The sequence below is a fragment of the Podarcis vaucheri genome (assembly GCF_965113315.1).
Source record: "Podarcis vaucheri genome assembly, chromosome: 3".
In the NCBI taxonomy this organism is placed as follows: Eukaryota; Metazoa; Chordata; class Lepidosauria; order Squamata; family Lacertidae; genus Podarcis; species Podarcis vaucheri.
The window spans coordinates 16,535,225-16,561,201 of NC_138761.1; the positions used below are offsets into that span (position 1 = coordinate 16,535,225).

Sequence of the window (25,977 nt, forward strand, 5' to 3'; positions counted from 1 at the left end):
GGACTTTGCCCTCCCCTCCCCTCCTCATGCCTTCCTCAAATCTGCTCAGGGGGTCAGGAGAACCCCCAGAGCAGTGTGTGGGGAGAAAAGAGGGGAGATCATTCTACCTGGTAAGTAGAAATGCTTGCGCTGATGGAATGACCACCTTAGTATGGAGTTGAATTCCACCCAAAGTTCTCAGTTTGGAGGATACTAATAGGTGTATTAAGAAGATCAAACCTATCCATTCTTAAGGAAATCAGCCCTGAGTGCTCACTGGAAGGACAGATCCTGAAGCTGAGACTCCAATACTTTGGCCACCTCATGTGAAGAGAAGACTCCCTGGAAAAGACCCTGATGTTGGGAAAGATGGAGGGCACAAGGAGAAGGGGACGACAGAGGACGAGATGGTTGGATAGTGTTCTCGAAGCTACCAGCATGAGTTTGACCAAACTGCGGGAGGCAGTGGAAGACAGAAGTGCCTGGCGTGCTCTGGTCCATGGGGTCACGAAGAGTCGGACATGACTAAACAACTAAACAACAACAATAGGTGTATTCTTTTGTGGCTTGTAAACATAGGCAATAATCAAACATAGATTTACACCATCTTTTCAAGGGCAAACAAATAGCAGAAATGAGTACAGCCTGCTTTAAAGCACACTGATCCACACAGAAACTGAACTATCCACTTAAGTAAGCGGAGGTACGCGCTGCCTCACCAACCAACAAGTATGCAAAGCAACACAGTTGCACCACCCTTCACAAGTGACGGTGTGCACAGTTCTCTTCAGCCAATGATTTAAAATGAAGAGTTCGACCTCTGGAATGCTGCGCTGGAGACAAGATGCATTTCCCTTTTCCAAAATGCATTTGCCACCCTTAAAAATCTGGAAAGGGTTATGTTTTTCTATACCAGAGTACAACTGAATCCTGTTGGAATAAATGGGGTTTGAGCTATCAGATGAGCTTGAAAATGACAGACTAAATGTGAAAGGTAAATTGGCTAGTATTTGAGCCTCAATATGACCTAAAGCAAGAACCAACATTTTTCCTCCTCTGAGACCAAAAAAACCCATCCATCCATCTAACAAACAGCATATACCAGAGCTATTATCACCTAAAGGCTCTTTTGACATTTCAAGACAATTTACTAGTAAAATGAGATTAGAGAAGCTGTTGTATCTTCAAAATTAACTGTTGGGACAAAGCTACATAGAGAATTGAGACTGTAACTTAATATCCACTTCCATTGAACTGGAATTATAATATAAACTATGTTTTCCCAGATTAATAAAACTCAATTTATTCTAAATCATTTTCCCTTTGGGGCGAATTAGCTGAAGTGTTAAGGTCCATATTTAATATCTGCAGCAGGGACAAAATATTAAAGTGAGATGAAGTATGCTATTACAGCTTTATTTCAAAAAGACACACAGCAAAGATATCATCTAGAGCAATCGCAATAAAGCAGAAATCCATCAATACAGATTAAAACAGAGACAGACACTTCTCTGGCTTCTAGAATATACTAGAAAGGCCTCAAAAAGCAAAGGACAAAGATGATGTCTCCCATAAGGGGACAATTAGAACTGTCCTACAAGCTTAAAAGTCAGCATCTAAAAGGTTAAGGTGATTGTCAAAGCATTTACAGTTTCATATTTCCTTCAGACTTAGAAGTCTTCTGTGGCACACCCCTTAAGCAAACTCTAGCTCAGCTGGCAACGCAAAGGAACATCTCGCTTTCCACGTTCTTCTGGAGTCTCCTGGATCTTATAGCTTCTTTGACTAGCAATTCAGGACATGCTTTTCTTCCAGATCTAACATCTGTTCCTGTTGGAGATCCAAAATAATTCATAATAGTTGGCAATGTGTTAAAAATAACTCTGTTCTGTCCAAGATCCTGAAATGAAAACTTTGCCTCATCCTTTCAGGTCAAGAATTTTTATTACCCACAATGCCTCCCCCCCCCCCAATGAGCCCAGGCAGAGTCCCCTTCCAAAGAACGAAAGGAAAAAACTTCCATTTACAGATTCAAACAGGAGAGGCCAAAAGAGCAGCACTTATTAGCTATTTGAAACATGGTGTGTCTTCCTGTGTGGAAGAATGTATGCAGTAGATTTCAAAGAAATGCTGAAAGCAATGAATTAAATTCCTGACAGGAACTATTCTGAAAAGCCAGTGTAGATTTGGGATTCAAAAGTAACATTTTCCATACATATATTCCACTGTACAGGAATAATATAGTGGAATCATCCAAAAAGATCCCATTTATGAGCCACTGAAACTCTTATCTGCTCTGCCAAATGACACCCCTTTTCAATATACTTTAGGCTTGCATTATTTACCAATACTGGGAAGAGTAAGACATATGAATACATTCACAAAGTACCTACAAATATATATACAGTTTATCCACAACTTATGCATGTTTAACTTGTTTACATTCAGTTATGTGTTCATGGCAAAAAATAAAAAAAATAAAAAAAGGGAGTGGAAAGGTGGGGTTCCAGGAATCAGCCTGGACAGCTCAGTTGGTTAGAGCATGGTGCTGATAACGCCAATGAGGCAGGTTGGATCCCTGTATGGGGCAGCTGCTTATTCCTGCACTGCAGGAGGTTGGACTAGATGATCCTTGGGGTCCCTTCCAACTCCATGATTCTATAAAAAATGACTTTGGCAATCCCACCCGACACTGAACCCCATGTGTTTGGACTGTACACAATTTTGGCTTTAAGTGCAATCCCCGGAATATAACCCCCACATAAGTTGCAGGCTTACTGTAATACATAACTTAGTTTGAAATTTATAATTTACCTTTCTGGACCACGGCAAAATATATATTTGATGTTAAGTCTAAATGCTTCATAGGCAACTGCCTTACAAGAGTTCATATCAAGTGCCACTAATTTTCAAGATACTGTGAATTGACTTTGTGTGCTTTAGCTTTTTAAAGGATAACATTGGTCAGTAAGCTAAAAGTTAGGAGCACAAACTTCCAATGGTATCTGGTCTTTCAACGTGACAAACTGCAGAGAATATGCTGAAGTCCACGGCCTTGCAAACTCATTTGGAGGCAATATATAAAGCACTTTCCCCCACAGTCCTAGCAGCACATCAGACTCTTCAGTTCGATTCCTCACTACTGCATTTGACAACTGCCACATTTATTGGAATCTTCGCCATCAAGCCTTATCCATTTCTTCTCAATTTCAACCTGTAATATGAAAGCAAAAAGGTTGTATTCTTTTTACAAAGCAGTAACATTACTGAAGCTCTTGACACTATACCCAGTGAGCCAATAGCTAGCATTCTAATCCTATTAAAAATTAGATGACAATAATGAACCGGGACTTGTGTAACCAGCAATCACCTGCTAGTGTAGAAGCCATGTTTGTTTATAGCATAAGAACACAAGAAATCCTGCAGCACTTTGTTGCAAATTAAAAGTTGCAGAGTGCATGAGGTTTATCAAAATCTACCTCATCAGATACATACCCCAAGTAGAAAACAAAATATAAGAACAAGAGGAAAAGTAAATACTATTATAAAAATATTGATTAAACTTACATCCTACCCTCTGTCCTAGGACCCTAGGTTACAATGCTATAAATATAAAACAATCAATACTGAAGCAGAAATTTAAAAACTAACAACATAATAGGTAAAACATGTATCAATTTTCTGCAGTGCAAGTATCAATCTTCAGTAAACAGAATCCTACTCTGAGTTTGAGTTGAAAGCTAACCCTACACGTTTCAGTTTCAAACTGCTTTTTCACTAGCTAAGTCTGTACGGTATGAAACTATATTTCAGTTTCCTTACCCCCCTGTCCCAAAATAGGTTTATCTTTGCATTTTACTGCAGTCCCTCAAAGCTGCCATGCTACAGTAGAACTGAAAACTCAAGTTCCTACAGGCTTAACGTCTCTAAGATTCAGTTCTTGAGCTATAGGTTTTTACAAGATACACCCTACTGAGAGTTAGCTCGTGGCCCAGAATGCCTTTATTGTGCCTTTGTGACCATTTTAGCTGATGCTTTAATAAATAAATGGGTGATACCAAGCTTTTCCTTGCATAGCTGCCTGACTTGCTTTGTTGCCTTGATGCTCCATCAGGCTAAAAATCAAAACAAGAGGACAAGAAGATTACCTGGCAGTTGTAACATGCTTTATGTATCACATGTTTCTGGGGTTGGATGTCACTCTCGATGCCCAATGATTTAACTTCAGTTCCGGAAGCACATGCATCAGGCACCACAAACTGCACTGTGGCAAAGGGATACCAATCAGAGGGGATTTCCTGATCCGATCCAAGTTCTAGCTTGTAAGACAAACTGTGCGGATGATCTGGACCTTGAGAAAAGGATGGAGGGAATGTCACAGGAATTTTAGCCAAGACAAGTAGCTGAGAGAACAATCAAGTTACTGGAGGTTTTTGCTAAACTGTGTTTAAGTAGAGCAACCCAATGAAAGAGGAAAGTAGCTCAGCAGGTCACAAGCACCATCAATGCCTGGTTTTTAAAAAGGAGCATTTGCTCCCATTCAAAGCTGCTCTTTGTATCTCGGAAGGCTAGAAACACTTTTATAATTCACCATCACAAACAGCTCAATATTACATGAAATTATTCACCATTTCAAGTATACTCCATCAGCAGTAATCCCCACCAAACACCTTCATTCTAACACATAGTCCACATGGGCTTTTGCCCCTTAATTTCCCCATCTGCAAGTTACTGTCAGAGCGTAGTCACTTGTACACCAATGTACCAATATGGTTTGACAATATGGTTGTCAGTATGGTTGATAAAGAAACAGAAGCTCCGGTTCAGGCACGGACAGTTATACTTTATAGGTTGCATAGACCCATTTAAATTAAGGGAGCTAATTTAGCCAAAGACATTAATTTGAATGGGTCTACTCTGAGTATGACTAGCACTGGCTACAACCTTAAGGCATCACCTTTCTCAGTGGCAACTATTTAGAAAACTACAGTCATTAAAGCACACAGATTCTATTTATTTTGTGAATGCCTCTATAGCAAAAAGCTCCCTGCAGAAGCAAGCAAGAAAAGAATTAAGGCAATTACACTAAGTCCGCAACTTATGCAAGGGTTATGTTCCGGAAATCACGCCTAAAGCCAAAATCACGTCAAAACATATTGGGTTCAATGGTGGGTGGGATTGCCAAAATCTTTTTTCCCTGGTCACCCGCCCTCTTCCCACTTTTTTTTCTCTGCCAAGTGCGTAAATCTTAATTTGCGCAAGTTAAATGTGCATAATCTGCGGGCTTATTGTACTCCATTAACGTGCAAACTTTGTTCATCTAAGAGCAACCCAAAAAACTTCACTGAGAGCTGTTTAAACCACCAAGAGGTTTTAGTCTTCACAAAGCTTTGCCAATGTATGAAAACGTTGGCCAGGATGCCTGAGGATCTGAGGCTTAAAATTAATGATACAGGATTTGACATCATCAAACAGCAGGTGCTTCTACAATAAGCCTCTAGCAGAGATTCAGTGAAGATGCTTATGATTCAACTGAATCTGATGGAATTTACTTTAGAATGCATCTTAAGTATATGGGTAATCATTAAAATTCCATAATGGGTATGTTAAAATATGCAGTGAAGTATGTCTTGGGTATCAGAAAGAGGAAGTAAACTGGGAATTTTATCTTCAGTGAAGGATATAGTACACACAAACATGTGTACTTCAACCTAAACTGATCCTTTTTGAAATAAAAAGCAGCTTCAAAGTAGAAGCAATCTAGCATAAGAGTCTTGTGGCAAGTGTGGGGAGGAGTGAGCCTCTCTCTTCCTGTCTCTGCATCCTCTCCCACAAACATCGCCCAATGAGGTTTTAATGGAGGCATCTGCATACAATGTTTCACCCAATTTTTAAACACTATTTATATTTATCCAGCACTTGATTAGGAATGTACATTTAGCCAAGTAATCAGGGCATCTTTTCTAATCAGGCAGAAAAGGAAAGATTTCTAATACAAAAACAGCAGGAGGCAGGCGCCAACTTAGAAGTAGTATTCCCTCTCCTCTCTTACACAGTAGGGACTGACTTAAAATGTTGAAATTCATACATATGCCATCTAAAAAAACAAAAAGTATGCAGAAAAATGTTTCTTACTCAAAATGCTAATGTATGCATACTTAATTATTCTAGTACTGTAATGCATAGGGTCGATCAACTAAAACTTTAAGGAGGCAGCAGCCCTATTTTTCACTTCACAATCTTATTACTACTTTATACAGTAGTTCACTGTTCCCACTTCAAAGACACTCTCCCAGCCTCAGATCTTTTCATTTGCAATAGGAGGGAAATGCAACAGCACAATAAAAAGGAGGGGAATATAGGGAAATAACATTTAGGAAATTGTCCCTATAAATGCCAGGTAATGTTATGTAAGCAGAGTGTCCAACTGTTCAGGCAACCGTTGGAGTTCCATGAATTGTTACCTAATAATCATAACTGATATGGAAACCAACCAACTAGAAATCCCATAAAATAAACACTCAAGAGCTCAATTTGGCATTCCACATTGACCGCTCACAGCATGTATTAGACCAGGGGTGGGATTTTTATTCTTAATTTTGTTTGCTTATGTTCTCTATTATATCAAATCCTTTAACAATTTACTATAAACTTGAAAAGAAGAGCAGTGAGGCCATGCTGCCATGAAAGCATTTCCTGGAACAAGGCAGACATATTACCAGCAGTTATTGGAAAATCCAATGTGAAAATAATCTAGGAACTAGACCCCATGTGATTTCATTTAAAAATGATTAAGAAAGATTGTGGTTAAGGGATCGTTGTTTCAATTTGGATTTGAAGTCACATTTCTCCCATAGTTTTGAGTTAAAGTCACATTTCTGCCATATTTACATCCTATCAACAATGGCCTTGCTTTAGAAAGCTATTAGCAAGCTGTCATTCTTTTCCTCATGCAAAGCTGTATTTGTTTTGGTAGTGGAAACTTTATGCATTCTGGATGAACACCCATTCACACAACATTGAATCTCACTCATTTTCATTACTATATATTCCAGACTGAACCCAGGGACTTGAAGACCTTGCTTGCAGACTCAATTTTCCTTTTGTCAAATTGGGGAAAATGTGTCACATAGGAAGATGCTAAAAGACTCCATGCCTCCATAAACACATACATTAATTGTGTAAGCTAAACATTTGAAGAGGGCTATGACACGACAACAGCATAGCAATGTTGGCTGTGGCCTCTCAAAAATTGCAAATGTCTTGCTATCTATGCTATACTGTAGTCTGGAAACATGCATATGAGCTAGGCCTTATCTTATTTCCCTCGTTTGACCTTTAGATTAAACAATAAGCAGACTTCACTTTCATAATTGATTACAATTGTTTCAAATTTAAAATCTTTTCCAGTGCAGGGGAAATCCATTATTTATCTATCGCTAGCAACTCTTCCAAGTAACACTTTCACTTAACTTTGCTCTTATGCAATTTTTAAATCTACCCCACTACAGTGACAAAGGGAAACTTAGTCCTTGTATTAGTTAAAGAGTTGTTTTAAAGTTATGATATTTTCATCTGTCTCATCCCCAGCATTTTTAAAATGCACAAATATACCTACATACATTCCTGGAAGAGATGAATCATCCTAATCACCAAAGGACACTAAGTGTCTGATACTTCATGCATAATGTTTCTTTCCTCCAGAGAGCTAGCAAGTATGTATGTATGTATGTGTGTGCCACCACATACAAAGTGGGTTTAAATCATATACCCCGGTGTACTCCTGAAATCAGATTGTTACAATAGCCAATGTACCTTTCACCTGATGGTTTCAGTTCCTTTATTTTGATGCAAACTCAAGTTACTATTATTTATACCTTTATACCCTGAAAGGCTTGCCTACTGCAATATACAACATATAGGGCTGCACTCTATTATTATGTTACTGAAGAATGTGACAGCCAACTCCCTAATGACTCTCAATGACTGGCTGGCTGGCAACCAAATGGAGCCATTCTATGCAGGCTTTTCCCATAGCCAAGGACCTGACTGTCATATGAACAGGCCTTCATAGCAGTATTTTTTAAATCATAATTATAGAAGAGTATTTTAAATTATTACTAAAGCTACATCATTTTAAAAGTTATTTTTGTATGTTGAAAACACAAACCAACAGGACCATATATAATCTCAAACTGCTCCACACCTTCAATTTCAACTAAGACTGAAATACAGAACTTACTGCTGAGCAGGCATATACAGGATTATATCCTGTATTATATTAGATCACTTCCCCTATCACTGGTGGAAAGGTTATAGCATACTTGGCCATGATAAAAAGCTTGAGTGCTTGTGCTACACTAGATATTTATATAATGAAATATTAGTAGAACAGAAGTGTAACTGGAGGCCGTCTCTTGTCACTGTGGATATTCCAGCACTAACATGGACTGAATGCATTAGCTAGTCCACCAGCATAGCACTAGAGGATATTTCTTTCCAAAGTAGATCTAGTATGTCAGCTGCAATGGACTTAACAGAACTCAAGAATCTCAAGAAAAGGCTGGCAGTACAGTCATCTAACTGTTACAATACTGCTCTCTTTTGGTTGATAGAGGCTATGTCAGTAGATAGAGTGAAAAATATTCTTTACAATCTGCACTCCAGACCACATATTTCCAAAATTCAGAACCAGAAATACCACAAAAAGTTCTATTTTGCATAAATATATCGTTTATTCTACCATGTTGTTCCTTTAGAAAGCTCAGACCAGAGACAAACACTGATTAAGCATACTTAAGCAGTGTTTGTCTCTGGTCTGAGCTTTCTAAAGAAACAACATGGAAGAATAAGAGATGCCACAGAACTAATTATTCCAATTCATTTACAGTGCTACCTTGGTTGTCAAACGGCTTGGCTTCTGAACAAATCAGCTCCCGAACGCCACAAGCCCAGAAATGAGTGTTCCAGTTTGTGAACATTTTTCGGAAGCTGAACGTCCGACGTGGCTTGCGCAGCTTCCGATTGAGTGCAGGAAGCTCCTGCAGCCAATCAGAAGCCGTGCCTTGGTTTTTGAATGGTTCCGGGAGTCGAATGGACTCCTGCAACAGATTAAGTTTGACAACCAAGGTACCACTGTACTGGAAGAATTCATACTACAAAATGAGGTGTGGGGTTTCACTGCCATGTGTTGAACTTTGGCTCTTTCCGATAACTATGCTGCATGATTCTGCTTTTACTTAGCAAATATAATGCAACAGCTAACAGAATACATTTTTTTAAACATATGCTATTTTTAGTGTGCGGTACACACAAATGAGTATGCAACATGAAAGTAAAAAAGGCTGTTGTATGTTTCCATGTGTACCTCCTCCTTATCATTTTATGGAGGTCTTTATTTTTAAATTTCTCAGTAAGTTGCAATATTTCTAAAAACAGCAATTAGACAAGCTATTATTACTTTCTCATTTTTGCTTTTAATGATTATACATATTTTTCATTCTGTAACTTTTTATATTCGTTGTCTGTGGACCATAAGTAAATTATATTCTTATATCACCTTCAAAGTAATACAAAAGATCAGTCGTAGAATGGCTTCTATGCATTGCCATTTCCAAGGACAACAGAATTTCTTCCTGCAATCTAACATGAAATTCTTTTTTTTTTTTTTACATTTTGCATACTTTTGAAGATGCAGAGATGCACTTCATACCTGTAAAGGTGATATCAAATTTATATGGATGTCCAAGATGGAAAGACACCAGTTCCAGAACAATTTATAAATTTTTCCCCCTACACACTTCCTTTTCCAATACTGTATCAATATACACTGTAGTACATGCAGTGAATTGTAGCCACCTAGAGAGAGGGAGTTTGATTCCTGGATCTAATAAAGCAAAATCCCAGAATATGAATGAAACAAAATAAACACTTTCAAATATGAAGGTGCCAAGACTTCTTAAACGGAATGTGAAAAGCAGGCCTAATTATCAGTTGGCTTGAATCAAGCACCTATCAAAGCTGCTTTGTTAGGTTGGTGTGGTTAAAATATTCAGATTTCTAAAGCACAGGAATGTGTGCTATATCAAGAGTGTCTTTCTTTTTCCCAGTTCAATAGCACACACAATTCACCATCTGCAGCCTTCATGCCATACATTTTAATCAATTGGCCAGTAAAATCTCTGGAGTCGTCATATTGTTAACCCACTCTGAGAAAATGCAATTCCCTTTCAGCACAGCTTTATACCATTTTTAGAAAAAATCTTTATATATAAAAAAATATTTACTTGAGTTTTTATCTGGAAGTCTGTCAATCTTCCACACAATAGCTCTATAGGCACTTTCATATTTAGCTGTTCCAATTGAGACCTGTATTACAGGATCAGATTCAATCTCAGTTAAAGAGCCAAGACATGTTCTTCTGTTCATTTTTGCTTTCAGAGACTTCTGTCTTTGGAGGTTCATGGTCCAAAGAGTTTTAATCCACTGCGAGGGAATAGGAAAGTGTACCATAATACTTTCACAGGGTTTCATGGAATTTGAATGCACTGAAGTCAGAGCAGAAGAGGACATGTTTATGAAAGCTTGCAGTTCAACATAAGCTCCTTGTACTACCACCATGGCCTTGACAGAAAATGGAAGATCAGCTCCATTATACCATGTCCTGAAACGCATCAGTTCTAACCTACAGCCTTCTGTAGGTGTAAATTTAATTATCCTTGACTGCTCAAATTCTTGTTTTTTCACACATTGATGGAAGTGATAGTCAATGATTTCAATCCATTTTTTCGCATGCTTTTCAAAGTAGTGCTCATCTTTCCTCTGAAGCTCCAGATCATTCAGCGTCAAAAAACACTCAGAGTTTCCATTCACAAAACTCAAGCAATAAATATGGGTGATGACAGAACTTTCAACTAGCTTCCCTTCTGCTTTAGTGATCCTCCCTGTAAAGTTGTCCACTATCTCCAGGATCATTTCCTGTTCTTCATAGTGTTTTTTTGGTTTTGAAATAACAGGAAGCTTCATTAACTCTTCCTCCACTATCACCAGGAAGTCAGTGAAGTCATTGTAATCAGTCGTTCCCAGCTTTAGCATCTGTTCTATCTCTGGTTCATGAACCACTTCAGCTTTGGGATGATACTTCTTTCTCTCCACATAAGACACATGCTCAATTTTCACAGTATGGATTTTCCCAGAGATACTGCAGTTCTCTAGCTTGGGTTCTGAAAGTTTACAAAATGGCTGCAGCTGAAATTCTTTGAAAGGTTTCTCAAGGCCCTTTTCATAATACATTTGTAGGATTCCTCCAGGTAAGACCTTAAGGTATATAGGCCCCCACTGCCTTGATGACATCATATTCTTCTTTTCGGGAATCCTCAACATGAAAGGCCAGCCATCTTTTCTTTGGCTGCTGAAGAGGCTGTGTGGAAGAAACGAAGAAAAAACATCTCCTGTATACATGTATGGCATGGCTGTCAGAGTCCTTTCATTATCTGAAGTATCAGTTTGCAAGTGCTCAAGCCTCTCACAAATATAGTGGAATGATCCCTGATTGAGACTTTTCTGATCAGGGAACCTGTCCTTTTCACTGGAAGAGCCACTATCCTTTTCAAGGTTTGCATCCTTTTTGTGCACATTGATGGATGTATCTGGTGAATCTTCTGACCAAAATGGACTAGCAAAAGCACAGTCATTCTGAATGTATTGGAAGAATGTTTCTGATTCCAGGGAATCTTCTGATTTCTTTGTGCTTTCCTGATGAGTGGCATTTGCACCATTTAATGGCTCTGAGACTGAACATTCTGAGTGATGCTGAGCCTGCGAGGTACCAGTAAGTTTTTGAGAAGATGGCCCACCCACTGGCAGAATATTAATGTTGGATGACAACTCTGGAATAGGATAAAGGTGCTGAATTCCTGATTTTGAAAATAAAGGGCTGACCGAATAATCTTTAGTGGGTGTACATAGTGGAGAATTGCTAGGAGGTCCAGGGCTAAAGTAATAGTCAACTACAGGAGAGGAGAGAGGAGTATTGCTGGAAGATGGAGATTGGCTCAAGGAATCAGGCATTTTAGGCAGATGGAGTTTAAGCCCGTTTGCTTTGCAGGCACTATGACTTCCCCCTGCTTTCTGAGGAGAATGGAATAGGGGTTCATCTTCAAATGTAACCCAATTTGCAGGATTCGTTGTAAACATCTTGTTGGAACAAGTTGGAGATACACAGCTGAAGTCTCACTTGCAAATCATCTGTTTAAAAAGAGAAAATGGAATGTGTAAGAAAATGTGGACTATCTTTCTAAGAGCACATCCCCATGACAGACCAGTTTCAAGCCTTCGAGGAATCCTTAAAATTGTGATTGTGAATGAACTGGAGAACCTCCAAACCACAGCACTCTCCCAGAACTGTAACTCCCAGGGTTTTATGGCTAGAATAGTGAAACTGATTTTAAATGAGCATAATAGATATTTTCATCAGCCCTAGACATCTTATACCTTGGAGCCTAGTGGTTCTTAATGAATGGCAAAGATGACAAACCCAAAAGGGAGCAACCAATTCTGAATAGCCAAAAAAATTGTGGGGACTCACCTTATACAAATATGGATATGCAATATATTTCTACTTTATTTGCAGTAATTTACGATAATGCAGGGTAGGGACAAAAAAAAAGAAAGGCATTTTCTCTACCCCGGATTGCTGATATTGACAAGCTTGTATTATCAGTGGCTACAAAAACCAAGGATACAAGGCAAGAGCTTATTTTGATAGGCATACAAAGAAAACATATTTGTGGGCGATATTTGTATCCTAGTGTCCGTGGGCACTTCCAAACAGCTTGCTTATACAGTAGAGGATTCATTATTGTATTGTTTGCATAAAGTTTGCAGAGAGCTTAGACAATGACAGCTATTAACTGAGCATTCATTCCAATTTATTTGTGGGGAGGTTAGACGATGCTGAGTCAAGAAATCTTTATCACACACTTTTCAGTGCATTTTCCTTATCACAAAAAGGCCATGGCAGGGGAATAGATTTGTTTTGCAAGACTGCCAAATCAACTATCATTGTACAACCTGAATTTACTGGTAAGTGCGTGCATACACCCACACTGATATTATATGAAAAGAAGCCTTAATTTCTTAATCATATGCTTCAATCAGGAGCTTGTTCATAATTACAATTCTGTTTCCTCTGCTAATGCAGTTTTGAGACAACACTTAATTTGGTCCCTCTTCATCAGGGTTATAAAGGCAATTATTCCCAAAACATTTTTTTTACAAAATGCAATATACTAAAGAAGCATGGAGATAATATAAAATATTTGTTTAGTAAAGGGCTTCAGGATTATATACAATATAGTGTAGTCCCAATTATTTTAGTGTAATGCTCAAGAACAAATGGTTTGAATTCCTTTTTGGAATTCTAGTTTTTGCAAGTTGCCAAGTATTTAATGCTCTAGCCAATAAACACAATAAGATAGACTTTTTCCAGATGAAATCCTTCTCTGTGGTGTCTATTCCTATGCCTGTCAACAGAATTACAGTTATCACTTATTACTTTGCCAGCATCGCCCAGGGTGCTGTGGAATTGGGAGGGGGGCAAGAGCCACTGGGAGGCTTAACTGCCTTTGTTTGGGTCCATGAAGCGTTTGAGAGATGTTGGAAGTAAGCAGAGAGGGGAATTCTTGACCACCAACTTAAGGAGATTGGGCCAGCTGATCCTGAAGAAAGTGTCCCCAGATAAAAACTTGTGGCAGGACTCTGATTTGCAGTTTGGGATAGAGGGTGAAATGGACTGGCCCAGGGACAGCAAGAAGAAGAGATGAAGGGGATCATCTGAGGCACTTTCTTTATTCCTCTTAACAGCCCATCACCTTATCTGGAAGTTAGCTTGGCTATTCCAAGAATAGAAGTGGGCCAGGCATACAGTCTAACGGTATCTAGACTCTAAACCGTCCCACTCAAAAAAACCCACAAAAAACCTCTATTATTTGTCTGTTAATATATGTGTGATTTTTTCCCCTGTTTTACAAAAGCCATTTCCTGTTGCCCTTCTGGAAAAGAATCTTGCACATGTTTGCAGTTTAGGTATTATGGACAGCAGATGTACTAATACAGATCAAAGCAGAACCCTGCATTAAATTTCTGGTGTTAAGGTTTTGCACACATGCTCTGTCATATTAATTAAATGTATCAGTTTTTGTTCCTTCTGATTTCATGAAAAATGTTAAGTTCCACAAGAGTCATGAACACCTTTCTCTTCACTTGCTGCATTAGAATGGCATTCTGCTTCACCATGAAGTTAACAGCTCTGGAGAAAAATGGAGCCGGTCTTAAAGAAACACAAGCACAGCTACAGCTTCTAATTCTTCCAATTCCTGAGCTCTTTATCACTAACAAGCCTGCCACAGAATAATTAAATATTAAAGCACAATTTGCGGCTGGACAAAGGAGCATGGAGATCAGGTGTGCCAGTGAGCAAAGAAGCATGGAGATGAGGCGTGTCCGTGGGCAAAGATACATGGAGATCAGGCAGGTGGGGAGCATGAAGATTGGGCTTGTGGCTGGGCAAAGGAGCATGGAGATTGGACATGCAGTAAGTCAGGCACGCGCGTGCGCACACACACACACACAGAAGAGAGCAAGGGAGGAAAGAGGCTGAATGACACAGGCCAATGTGATGGGTCTTATTTTTACTTTGTGACATCTGGGAGGGAAGTCAGCGATTCAGCATCAGCAGTGGCTTCATGAAACTGTGCTTTCTGCCAGCTGCTTCCAAGCAAAGGCATGTTGCACAGACACACATGTGGTGTGATTCACGATGTATTGCCAGGTTAATTGTTTTTAAATGGTTATCATGATGTGGTCTAGAAATCAGTATTGAACAATTTATCAGTATATTGTTCAGCCCTACTGGCCACCAGGCAATAGCTTTTCCCATCTGCCTTGTCTCACCCTCCAGCCCTAGGAACCTTCAGAATGGAGCTGCTGCCATGGGCATTGTGTGTATGTGTATTTTAATGAACTGAATAAAATAGAAGATTATGAGTCATGGGGATGGGGAGTGTGTGTATATGAATTCAACTGTGTTTAATTTACTTTTTGGCTGCTATTTTGTTAATGTTGTTAATATTGTTTTATAAATTATGAATGCTGTAGTACTTTATGAATTCTATGACTTTTATTGTAATTGTGCTGTTTATCTTTTTTCAGTTGTTTTGTTAATGGTGTTTTATAGACGATTTCATTATTTTATATTATCTATTTGGGATGTTCTCTTATGTTATTGTTACTAAGCCACTTTTCAATTCATTTGAATGAAAAGTGGCATAGAAATATAATAAATCAAATCGAATCTGGTCTGGTCTGGTCTCAGAGCTAGCTGCTAGGCATGTGGGCTCAAGCTCATCTTTAATCACCAATATGATTCAGAGCAAGGGACGCTGGTGGCGCTGTGGTCTAAACCACAGAGCCTAGGGCTTGCCGATCAGAAGGCTGGCAGTTCGAAACCCCGCGACGGGGTGAGCTCCTGTTGCTTGGTCCCTGCTCCTGCCAACCTAGCAGTTCGAAAACACATCAAAGTGCAAGTAGATAAATAGGTACCGCTCTGACGGGAAGGTAAATGGCGTTTCCGTGCGCTGCTCTGGTTCGCCAGAAGCAGCTTAGTCATGCTGACCCAGAATCAATTTTTTAGCCGCTTTGAGGAGGGAACTGGAACTGGAACTACCGTCACTACAGCATTGGCCACCAGCACATTATCAGAAACTACTACTGATAGACAACCACTTTTATTACAGACCTGTGACGTACAACGTGCCTTTCGGAGCATTAACATCAGGAAGGCAGCTGGACCGGATGGAATCATGGGACGGGCTATTAGGGACTGTGCTGCAGAATTAGCCGGCGTATTTACGGACATTTTCAACCTATCCCTGTTGCAGGGTTATGTCCCTACCTGCCTGAAGACATCGATTATAGTGCCAGTCCCCAAGCAGTCAGTGGTGGTATCTCTCAATGATTATAGACCAATAGCCTTAACATCTGTTGTTATGAAATGTTTTGAGAGATTGGTGCTAGATTATATTAAGGCTAGTCTTCCATCCACCTTAGACCCGTTCCAGTTTGCATACAGAAGAAACAGATCTACTGATGATGCTATTTCCATCGCCGTCCATACTGTATTGAGTCATCTAGAACGACAGGGAACCTACGCAAGGCTGTTGTTTGTGGACTACAGTTCTGCCTTCAATACAATTCTGCCAGACAGGTTATTTCTTAAAATGACCAACTTGGGTATACATCAGAAGATCTGTCTGTGGGTAAGGAATTTCCTGACTGATAGGCCGCAGACAGTGAGAATGGGACCTTACTATTCTTCTACTCTAGTATTAAGCACAGGAGCCCCTCAGGGATGCGTGCTAAGTCCCTTTCTCTATTCTCTGTACACATTTGATTGCACCCCACTGTATAAGTCCAACACAATCATCAAATTTGCGGATGATACAACAGTGGTGGGGCTCATCAGTGAGAACGATGAGACTGCTTATAGGAAAGAAGTACAGGGGTTAACTCAATGGTGTAAAGAAAATAATCTTATGCTTAACACCAAAAAAACCAAAGAACTCATAATTGACTTTAGGAGAAAGAAAAGTGTATTGTTACCATTGCACATAAATGGCGAGGAAGTGGAGAGGGTTGGTAGTTTTAAATACCTGGGCATTTATATCTCGGAGGACCTCTCATGGACTGCAAATGTTAATATGGTTGTGAGGAAGGTGCAGGGGAGGTTGTATTTCCTGAGAATGCTCAGGGGACTGAATCTATCCCAGCACCTACTCCTGTCCTATTATCATAGTACCATCGAGAGTGTCCTAACCTATAATATATTATCGTGGTATGGGAGCAGCTCTGAAACGGATAAAAAAGCTTTACAGCGAACAATTAAAATTGCCCAGAACGTTATTGGGCTCCGACTACCAACCCTGGATGAGATCTTCACGTCTCGCATCTTGAAGAAGTCACATAATATTCTGAGAGATCCCACCCACCCTACTCACAACTTCTTTGAACTATTGCCTTCAGGCAGAAGATATAGGACAATGAAAACACGAACCACACGCCTTCTGAATAGTTTCTATCCAAGAGCTCTGATTGCACTAAATAATGATCTCAGGGCCAGTTGCAAGGTTTAGTAAGTAGGGAGTGGAAGGAATGAGATAGGTTTTAGGTTATGTTATGTTTTTAATAGGTCATGCTATATTCTGGATTATGTTATGTTTTATAGATTATGTCTAAATAGGATGAGAGTTCGGAGATACGTGCAAATGTATATGTGAACCCGGTCTTTGGGTGGGTGTTTGATTTTCGTTGTTGTGTATACTGTGTATATACGGACAATGACAATAAATTTATCCAAATCCAAATCCAAGCTGTACGCCGGCTCCCTCGGCCAGTAAAGCGAGATGAGTGTCGCAACCCCAGAGTCATCTGCGACTGGACTTAATGGTCAGGGGTCCCTTTACCTTTATAATTCAGAGCATAAAGCACTGAAACAAGACCTGGTACACCTGAGTAAAATGCAGCAGGGGGGGGAGAGATCTGCATGCACACAGGCAGCTTGAGTGAACATCAAGTTTGAATTCAAGCAGCTCTTCCCTATGCAGATTTGAAGATTATACCCTTTGAATAGTAAGCACTGAACATGGCAGTTAAAATGTTTCAAGGAAACAAAAAGATGCATGCATAAATCCGAAGTTTCTCGGAAGTTTGACCTATGTAAATGCAGCAGAAAGATATCACTGACCCTCCCATGTATGTGTAAAGCACTAATATGCATGCAGATTATAATCCAAAAACACACAAAGCTAAATTTATCAGGTGTTTGTATGGTGTGACCACTCAGCAATTTGCATCATGTTCCCAATCTGAACAGTTAGAGGGAAGAGTTTATCACTTTATTGCTTTTAAAGCAGGACAGCGTGTCAAGACAACAATCCTACAATTTCTGGTGTACAACACTTTAATATTCCTCCCTACACTGTTCCTTTAGGGTTTCTGACAAAGATCCAAACTGGATGATCCTTAGGACTGAACCCTGTTCCTTCTACATGCAAAAGTGCTATCCCTTTAAAACCAATCTGCTAGGTTTGAACTGCTTAAGAACCTCAAAGCAATGCAACTGTCTTGAGTTATTAACCGAGAAAAGTCAGGAAGTTCATATGTGTGTGTTAAGTAAGGACAAAATGCCAGTCTTAACTTGGAATTTCCTGCTAGTTTGATTTACATTCCAAATATTGCTTAAGTTCAACTTCTGGCTATGCCTCACCATGGCTGATGAGCTATTTTTATCCTCTTCCCTAACCACAACTATTTATACCAAAGAGTAATACTCTCTTTTCCATCAAAACACATAAAGCAGAAAAACACTTCTAGAAGTTTTGTGAAATAAAAATCATGGCCGAACATCTCACACACTTTGTACCCCTCAAGTTATAAACATTTCAAGATTCACAAATACTGTATGCCTTCTAGTTTAGGTGGCTTTAAAAAAAAGTTTAACAGCATCATGATTTTTCAGATAAAGGAGTGTTTCATCTGAGTATAAGGGAAAATCCACAAGTATACAGAATCAATGGAAACTTATGTCTCTTTGTGTATACTGCATAAAGTGGATGGGCAGCACAGTCAGGTGTGTATTATTATTATTATTATTATTATTATTATTATTATTATTAAAAATGGGCACAGGATTCAGCATCACAGACACCAAACAAGATGCAATGCAGGCAAGTTAGATCTCCCACTTTTTTTTAAAGTTGCAGCCATAGAAACCACCAATTTAGAAAGGGTCCAGGGTGGGTAGACTACCGGTAATCATTTCTCACACATACAGAAAGCATCCCCCTTGAAGCTACTATTTGCTGTGTAGGTAGAATATTGAATATCCTGTTGTACATAAATACCATAAATACCATGCATATTTATGGTATGATAAGGTTAAAGCACATAAAGCCTTTAAAAATCACATTGTTAGGAAAGCATTATATAACGTCTGGACTAGATATAAAGACTTGTTGGAAAATAAAACTCCAAGATGGCTGTCGCCAATGGAGGCTAAAGCTGTGAAAAAACTCAATATGGAGGCTAAATGGCCAAAATATTGGGAAATTTTGGAACAACAGGGTGATAAATTGAAACTACAGAGCCATGAGAAATTGAAGACTAAAGTACGAGACTGGCTCCATTATTATCAAATAATGGAGGTGTATAAACAGGACAGGAAAATTGGCTTCCAGGTGGAGAAATCAAAATTAGAAACAGAATTGTTAGAACCCAATGCTAAGAATTTGTCAAGAATGTATAACTTGTTGCTGAAATGGAATACACAAGATGAAACAGTTAAATCAGCTATGATTAAGTGGGCACAGGACATTGGTCATAACATTATGTTTGCTGACTGGGAACAGTTGTGGACCACCGGTATAAAATTTACGGCATGTAATGCCTTAAAGGAAAATATTATGAAAATGATCTATAGGTGGTACATGACCCCAGTCAAGCTAGCAAAAATTTACCATTTGCCTGATAATAAGTGTTGGAAATGCAAAGAAACTGAAGGTACTTTTTACCACCTTTGGTGGACGTGCCCGAAGAGTAAGGCTTTCTGGGAAATGATATATAATGAAATGAAAAAGGTGCTTAAATGTACTTTCCCTAAGAAACCAGAGGCCTTTCTCTTGGGCATTGTCGACCAATTGGTGCCAAAGAAAGATAGAACTTTTTTTTATGTACGCCACCACAGCAGCAAGAGTACTCATCGCAAAGCATTGGAAGACTCAAGATCTACCCACTCTGGAAGAATGGCAGATGAAGGTGATAGACTATATAGGACTGGCTGAAATGACTGGCAGAATCCGTGACCAGGGGAAAGAGACGGTGGAAGAAGACTGGAAGAAATTTAAAATCTATCATAAGAAACATTGTAAAATTAATGACAGCTAAAATGTTGAGGTTTTAGGGAAAAAAGGGGTTTACAGCTGTAAAAGATTAAGTAAAAGAAAAGAATAAGGGAAAAATTTGATAAAACTAAAAGCTAGGATTTGCTGAAATAAGTTTGGAAATTGGGATGTAGAAAGGGGAGGTATGAGGAAGTCGGCGAAGTAAGGTTTAAGAAAAAGGGATACGAAATTATACATGTTTGTTTGCGTACTTGTTTGTTTGTAGTGTGTATTGTTTGTGTTTATAAAAACTGTGAAAAACCAATAAAATTTTAATTAAAAAAAAGAATATCCTGTTGTACATGACTTTGATGGCCTCAGGCTGTGAAGCAGTTTATGAATTTGTAAAATAAACTGAAAATAATTATACTTTCCCACAAAGAACAAACAACTGTAGGCGGGGCACAATTTAAAGTAGGCTTTTCCTATTGGAATAGGAACTGGAATTCGCAACTAGTTTTGCCAAAGGCTTTCCAACCCCTTCCCACTATTCTCAGAAGCAGAACATAGTATACAAAAGTTAAAATATATAGGCACATCAGCTTGATTTGTGTAACAGTGTAACATAATTCCATTTTTCTTGGTGCACGGGTTACCTTTGTATAGACTTTTGATTGATTTATTTAATACAAAGTTCAGACAACCCTGGCTAATAGGACCAAAAAAATAAGAATGATTGGAATGCAACTGCCTTTCACAATAAAGGAGCTTGGCTGTCAGCTTGTCTGAAATCTAAAGTGAGTTTAAATCAGAGTAGCTGAGATGGCTATCAGTTGATAGCAATGTAGCGTCAATGATATGAGGAAATTGATATGAGGAAATTCTACCTTTGTGCAAATCATATTGGTAGAAACTGGAAGAGTTAATCTCTGAACACTTCTTGGCTCCTCCATACAGCCTTGCACACAAAGTATTGGTTAGTAAAGTATACTTCCAAGATATGGTGGGTTGGCAAGACCTTTTATTCACCACAGATAGGCTGAAGGCAAGGCTCCTACCAACAATGAAAACAGGGGGATATGGATAATCACTAGTAGTTTGTATAAGCCCAGTACTAAAGCTAGCTTTGAAAAACAGCTAACTGGCAACTAAGTAGGAATGCTGGTCAGCAAGCAATTTAGTACAGTCATTCTTCCCAGCCCTTCTGACTGTATTTTAACCACCATGAATACTGGTTGGCAATAGAAAATGCTGACAACTTCGAGCACAGCCACTAACACAAGTAAGCCTCCCGTAAAACCTATCCTTTCTAAAGCAGCAGAACAGAAATTAATAATTTTGTAATTAAGGAACAAGTATTTTAAAAAAGTAGCCACGTGATCCACTACCCTCAAGTGTGTTAGTGGAAAGCTGATGTTCCAAAACATCTCCATTTCTTAGCATTTTGTACAGCCAAATGCTCCCTCCTGCCACTGTGGAGGTTTTTCAGACATAATTTTCCACTCCCGTTGACCACAGCAAGCTCTGGGGCTCTGTGCCAGCTGAAAATTTAGACCCAAGCTTGGCAATCAGAAACTAATGTTATCACAAAGTTGTTTGCTCTGAGGTTGACTATATTGGCACTGTTTTGCAAAGTTTTCATGAAGCTAACATCATTTTAAAGCTTCTGTACAACAATATATAACAAACCTAAATGGTGACTGTAAGCATAGGATGTAATAAACTCAGCACAGACTAGTGGTGAAAAAATCTGGATTTGGAGCACAGGGTTCAAACACCTGCCAAACTCCAATTAGGCAAGTTTCTTGGCCTGAGTCTTGTCTGTAAAACAAGATAAATTTATTTATTTGTTACTAGCTATGGTGGCATCAAACATCCCTGCACTTTTGGAACATTACCTCTATCCTCCCTTCTGCCTCTTTTGATGGAAGATTGTGCTAATCATTTTAAAGCAGGTTAGCTAATGGCAACTAGCTGCCCTACCTGAACCTCTGTTTCATCAGGCATGCCCCTAGTTAAAGACACTTAACTCTTGTGCCAGTTGTGGACAACCTATAATATATTGGCTAACATGTAGACAAGTTTGTATATGGTTGATCCCAACTTGGGTGGAGAATTGCTCTACATATTCTTAACATGTCTTCCATCCTATAAAAGGTGTTTATGGATTGCTAAACGAATTAGATGTTATTACTGTACACAGTTTAATATATACAATAACTCAAACAGAAGCATGCCAGCACACACACAAACACTCAGGCGCACTGTTTAACTTTCAAAAATACTGAAACAGAGAAAACACACTTTCCTGAGCTAGCACCTAGCAAAAAGTCAAAGAATGCAGTGTTATCCCACAACCAGGGGTAGCTATTACCTCCAAAATTGGGACTGTTATATGTCCCATATATGCTAGAAAGCCACTCCCACAATGCATTCCCTTAATTCTGCTCCACCCCGATTTTCCACAACACCAGTTGTGGATGCTGCCCTCATGTCATGTTTGTAAGTTTCTCAGAGATATCTGATGAGCCAGTACTGGAAACTGGAGTACAGAACCAGATAAAATAAAGTGGCTTGCCCAAGACAACACACTGTGAGCAGAGCAAAGTTGGAATCTGAAGCAGAAGCCAGGTTCCCAAAACAATTTATTTGCCAATTAGCCTTCTCCCAAAACATTTCACCTTTTGATTCTCCCAAAAGACTATTTGTTTCCAATATTAATTTCCCAATATATTTCATCCCACTTTCCACCCCTGTTTGTTCCCACTCCCCACAAGAAAAATAATAATCCATCACTACCAAAACAAAATACATCTGTTCACTTGCTTCACCTAGTTAAAGGAAAACAAAGGAGAAAATACAAGATAAAGAACTTGCACCATTCTCAAATCATTAGCCAACCATCAGGGAGGAAAACAAAGTCTTGTGGTACCTTAAAATTTTCAGCTGTGCTGCAACCAGCTAACATGGCTACAAATCTTTAGGGACAAGTAATTCTGGTACTTTTGTATCAATGTATTCACATGGCAACTGCAAACATTTTTACCCTTTTCAAAGTAGCAGATTCAGTGCACAAAGTACCGTATTTTTTGCTCTATAAGACTCACTTTTTCCCTCCTAAAAAGTAAGGGGAAATGTGTGTGCGTCTTATGGAGCGAATGCAGGCTGCGCAGCTATCCCAGAAGTCAGAACAGCAAGAGGGATTGCTGCTTTCACTGCACAGCGATCCCTCTTGCTGTTCTGGCTTCTGAGATTCAGAATATTTTTTTCCTTGTTTTCCTCTTCCAAAAACTAGGTGTGTTTTGTGGTCTGGAGCGTCTTATAGAGCGAAAAATACGGTAACTACAATTGCCTATAATAGAGAAAGGAAGCCTAAAAGAAAGTCAGTGTTTGGCCCTGAAGGAGAAGACAGGCTGAATCTTTGGATTTTGAGAAAGAAAGTGACCCCTCAGATTTAATACTTGAAGATTGCTATTTACAAACCTTTCCCAAATAAGTTATTAAAGGTAAAAAGCACTCACTGCAGAGTTGCAGTGTTTGGAATGCAAGTATTTCTACTGTGTAGAAAAAGGACAAACTTTCTATAACATTACTTTTTTAAATAACCATAACCCTCCAAATGAAGTGCATCCCTACAATTTCAATCTCAAGGTCATCCAACACATTTTAGCCACTGCCAATTCACCCTAATCAGGCACCTGGAACAGTGCAGGGCTATTTTTTTCCTTGCTTGCAAAGCATGCTTATAGCAGATAAATAAATACTCACAATCACAAACACAGATTATAGCCTCCTATTCACCTCTGGATCAAAGCACTGGAGTGGGGAGCCATCATTTTGACATTCTTTAAACCATTTAGTTGTCAGGACAACACTAGGTAAAATAACCTATACAGTGGTACCTTGGGTTACATACGCTTCAGGTTACAGACTCCGCTAACCCAGAAATAGTGCTTCAGGTTAAGAACTTTGCTTCAGGATGAGAACAGAAATCGTGCTCTGGCAGTGCGGCAGCAGCGGGAGTCCCCATTAGCTAAAGTGGTGCTTCAGGTTAAGAACAGTTTCAGGTTAAGAACGGACCTTTGGTGGGTAATGATAAGGATATAAATAGCTTCTAGCCACTGCAAGAACAGGAAAAAGCGATGGCAGTTCTTCCAGTCCAGTTAGTGAAGGGGGCAGAGGATGGGGTGACTTGTAATGTCAAACAGCAAAGAAAGGCTTGAAATAAAAGCAGCATCCAACAGCTATGGAGAAAATGGAATTAATAGAGTTAGAAAGGACTGTGGAGGTCATCTAATCCAACCCGTTGCTTAGTATAGGAACTGCAGCACAGTATGCAGAAATAGCTTCCCTGACAGATGGGTGCGCTCAAATACATCTAGTGAAGGAAGGCAGTCTTTTCCAGTGTTGAATAGCTCTTATTGTTAGGATGTTTCTTCTAATGTTTAGCCACAATCTGCTTTCTTTAACTTTCCACACCTTGGTTCTGGTCTTGCCCTTTGAAGCGACAGAGATTAAGTATTAGTGGGAAGAATAGTTTTTTTCGCCCCCCCAAGAAAAGGTATGTATTGTATGTGGTATATCCAGCTCAACCAAAGTGTGTGCTTGCACAAACACAAACTCTGAAACGAGGGGCAACTTTAAATTTTACAAGCACACTTTGAAACGAAGGAGATGCTGTAAAACCACCAGCACAGAACTACTCTTGCTGGAACAGAGCTGCTTCCCTAAAATCGGAAGGGAACAACCGAAGTCCTGTGCACTTTTACTTGGAAGTAAATTTCACAATGTCCCATAAAGGGCTCGCTCTTTATTGTCAGTTATTGTTGTATTGTTTAGTTATTGCATGTTTGATTTGTTGGTGTTTTTTTGCTATGTAATGTTCTTTCTTTTTCTGTTTTGTTTTTTTGTTCTATAGTGAATTGAAACTAATAAAAAGAAATTTAAAAAGGGGCTCGCTCTCCCAGATAAGCGAACCGAGAATTACAACAGAATCGAAAAGAGCGTCGGGGGGGGGGCCTTAAAAGCACTAAACGTGGCATAAAGATTTTCGCGGACCGAATCAGATGCGCGAAGTCGCCGTTATCCTTTTCTGCGGGGGGGGGGGGGATGTAAACACTGAGGTGAGATGCAAAACAGAAATGCAAGACAGAGCTGTTCCACCAGGCCTTTTGTCAGGGCGCAGCCTGACCCCCTCCTCTGGCAATCTGCACAAAATTTTGCTTGATGGTTGCCATTCATTTGATTTTAATTTGATTTAATTAATTTTATAATGAACGTTTTAGAATGTTGGACTATTTTGATTGTTGTTAGCCGCCCTGAGCCCAGCTTCGGCTGGGGAGGGCGGGATATAAATAAAATTTATTATTATTATTATTATTATTATTATTATTAAAACGTATTGAGTAAAACGCGTGTGAGGCATCTGCCTTGCTGGCAATGGCAATAAACGAAGTCGTGTGTCCCCCCCCCACCTCCTTCTCCCCCTGGAGAGAGAAGCGGGGGGGGGGTCTTCCACGAATTTCCCCCAATAGATACTCTCGGGGTAGGGATTTGAAGCAGATGTCCACACGGTCCACAGCCCCCCAACCAGCAGAAACTTCAGGAGGAGCCCCTCACCCCCCCCGACCCCATTGGAAGTCCGAGCAGCAATGCACATTTGCCATATAAACTGGGGGGGGGGGAGTTCCTGTGAGACCGTTAAGCCCAGAGCTAATCGCACCATTATAACCCCCCCCCGCGCGCAGACAGGGGCTGCACCCTCCCCTCCCTCACACCCGTCCCCTCAGACACCCCCTCTTTCCGAAGGGAGAAGCGGCCACCCGCCATCCTTACCGGCGCGGGCGCCTCTCAGAGCTCCGACGAGCGCACTGAGGGAACGCAGCAGGGAGAGAAGGGAGGCGGCAAGACTCTGCCCGGAGGAAGGCTGGCCGGGACCCAAACCCCAGCCTCGCCTGGCGCGGAGCCGAGGAGAGAGTCGCCGCCCGCTCCCTCCTTCTCTCCTCAAAACTTCAGGACGGGAGGCCCCGCCCCCTCCTCCTCCTCCCCCTCCCGCCCGGCCCTC

At 39.9% G+C, this 25,977-nt stretch overlaps 1 protein-coding gene and 1 long non-coding RNA gene across 4 annotated transcripts in view; one reads left to right on the forward strand and one right to left on the reverse strand.

The window, feature by feature from the left end:
- Nucleotides 1-1,374: 1,374 nt before the first annotated feature.
- On the reverse strand, nucleotides 1,375-25,934 carry LOC309529411 (stonin-1-like). Of its 3 annotated transcripts, XR_014218170.1 has the most exons (5): nucleotides 25,749-25,934; nucleotides 10,266-12,225; nucleotides 4,128-4,330; nucleotides 2,794-3,193; nucleotides 1,375-1,809 (listed from the first exon to the last, which is right to left on the reverse strand). XR_014218170.1 is itself a non-coding variant. In XM_082217532.1 (4 exons), exons 2-4 carry the CDS (start codon nucleotides 12,172-12,174, stop codon nucleotides 3,119-3,121), a joined length of 2,187 nt encoding a protein of 728 aa, XP_082073658.1. In that variant the 5' UTR covers nucleotides 12,175-12,225; nucleotides 25,749-25,934; the 3' UTR covers nucleotides 1,375-3,118. The 3 variants fall into 3 exon arrangements, 2 of the variants coding, with proteins under 2 accessions (XP_082073658.1, XP_082073659.1); XM_082217532.1 differs by having other exon boundaries at nucleotides 1,375-3,193; XM_082217533.1 differs by lacking the exon at nucleotides 25,749-25,934 and adding an exon at nucleotides 23,682-23,967 and having other exon boundaries at nucleotides 1,375-3,193.
- LOC309529703 overlaps nucleotides 16,664-25,977 on the forward strand; it is a 151,744-nt gene continuing 142,430 nt past the window's right edge. Inside the window, exon 1 of the long non-coding RNA XR_014218338.1 lies at nucleotides 16,664-16,677. This is a non-coding gene — a long non-coding RNA (uncharacterized lncRNA). The remainder of the gene's footprint in view (nucleotides 16,678-25,977) is intronic.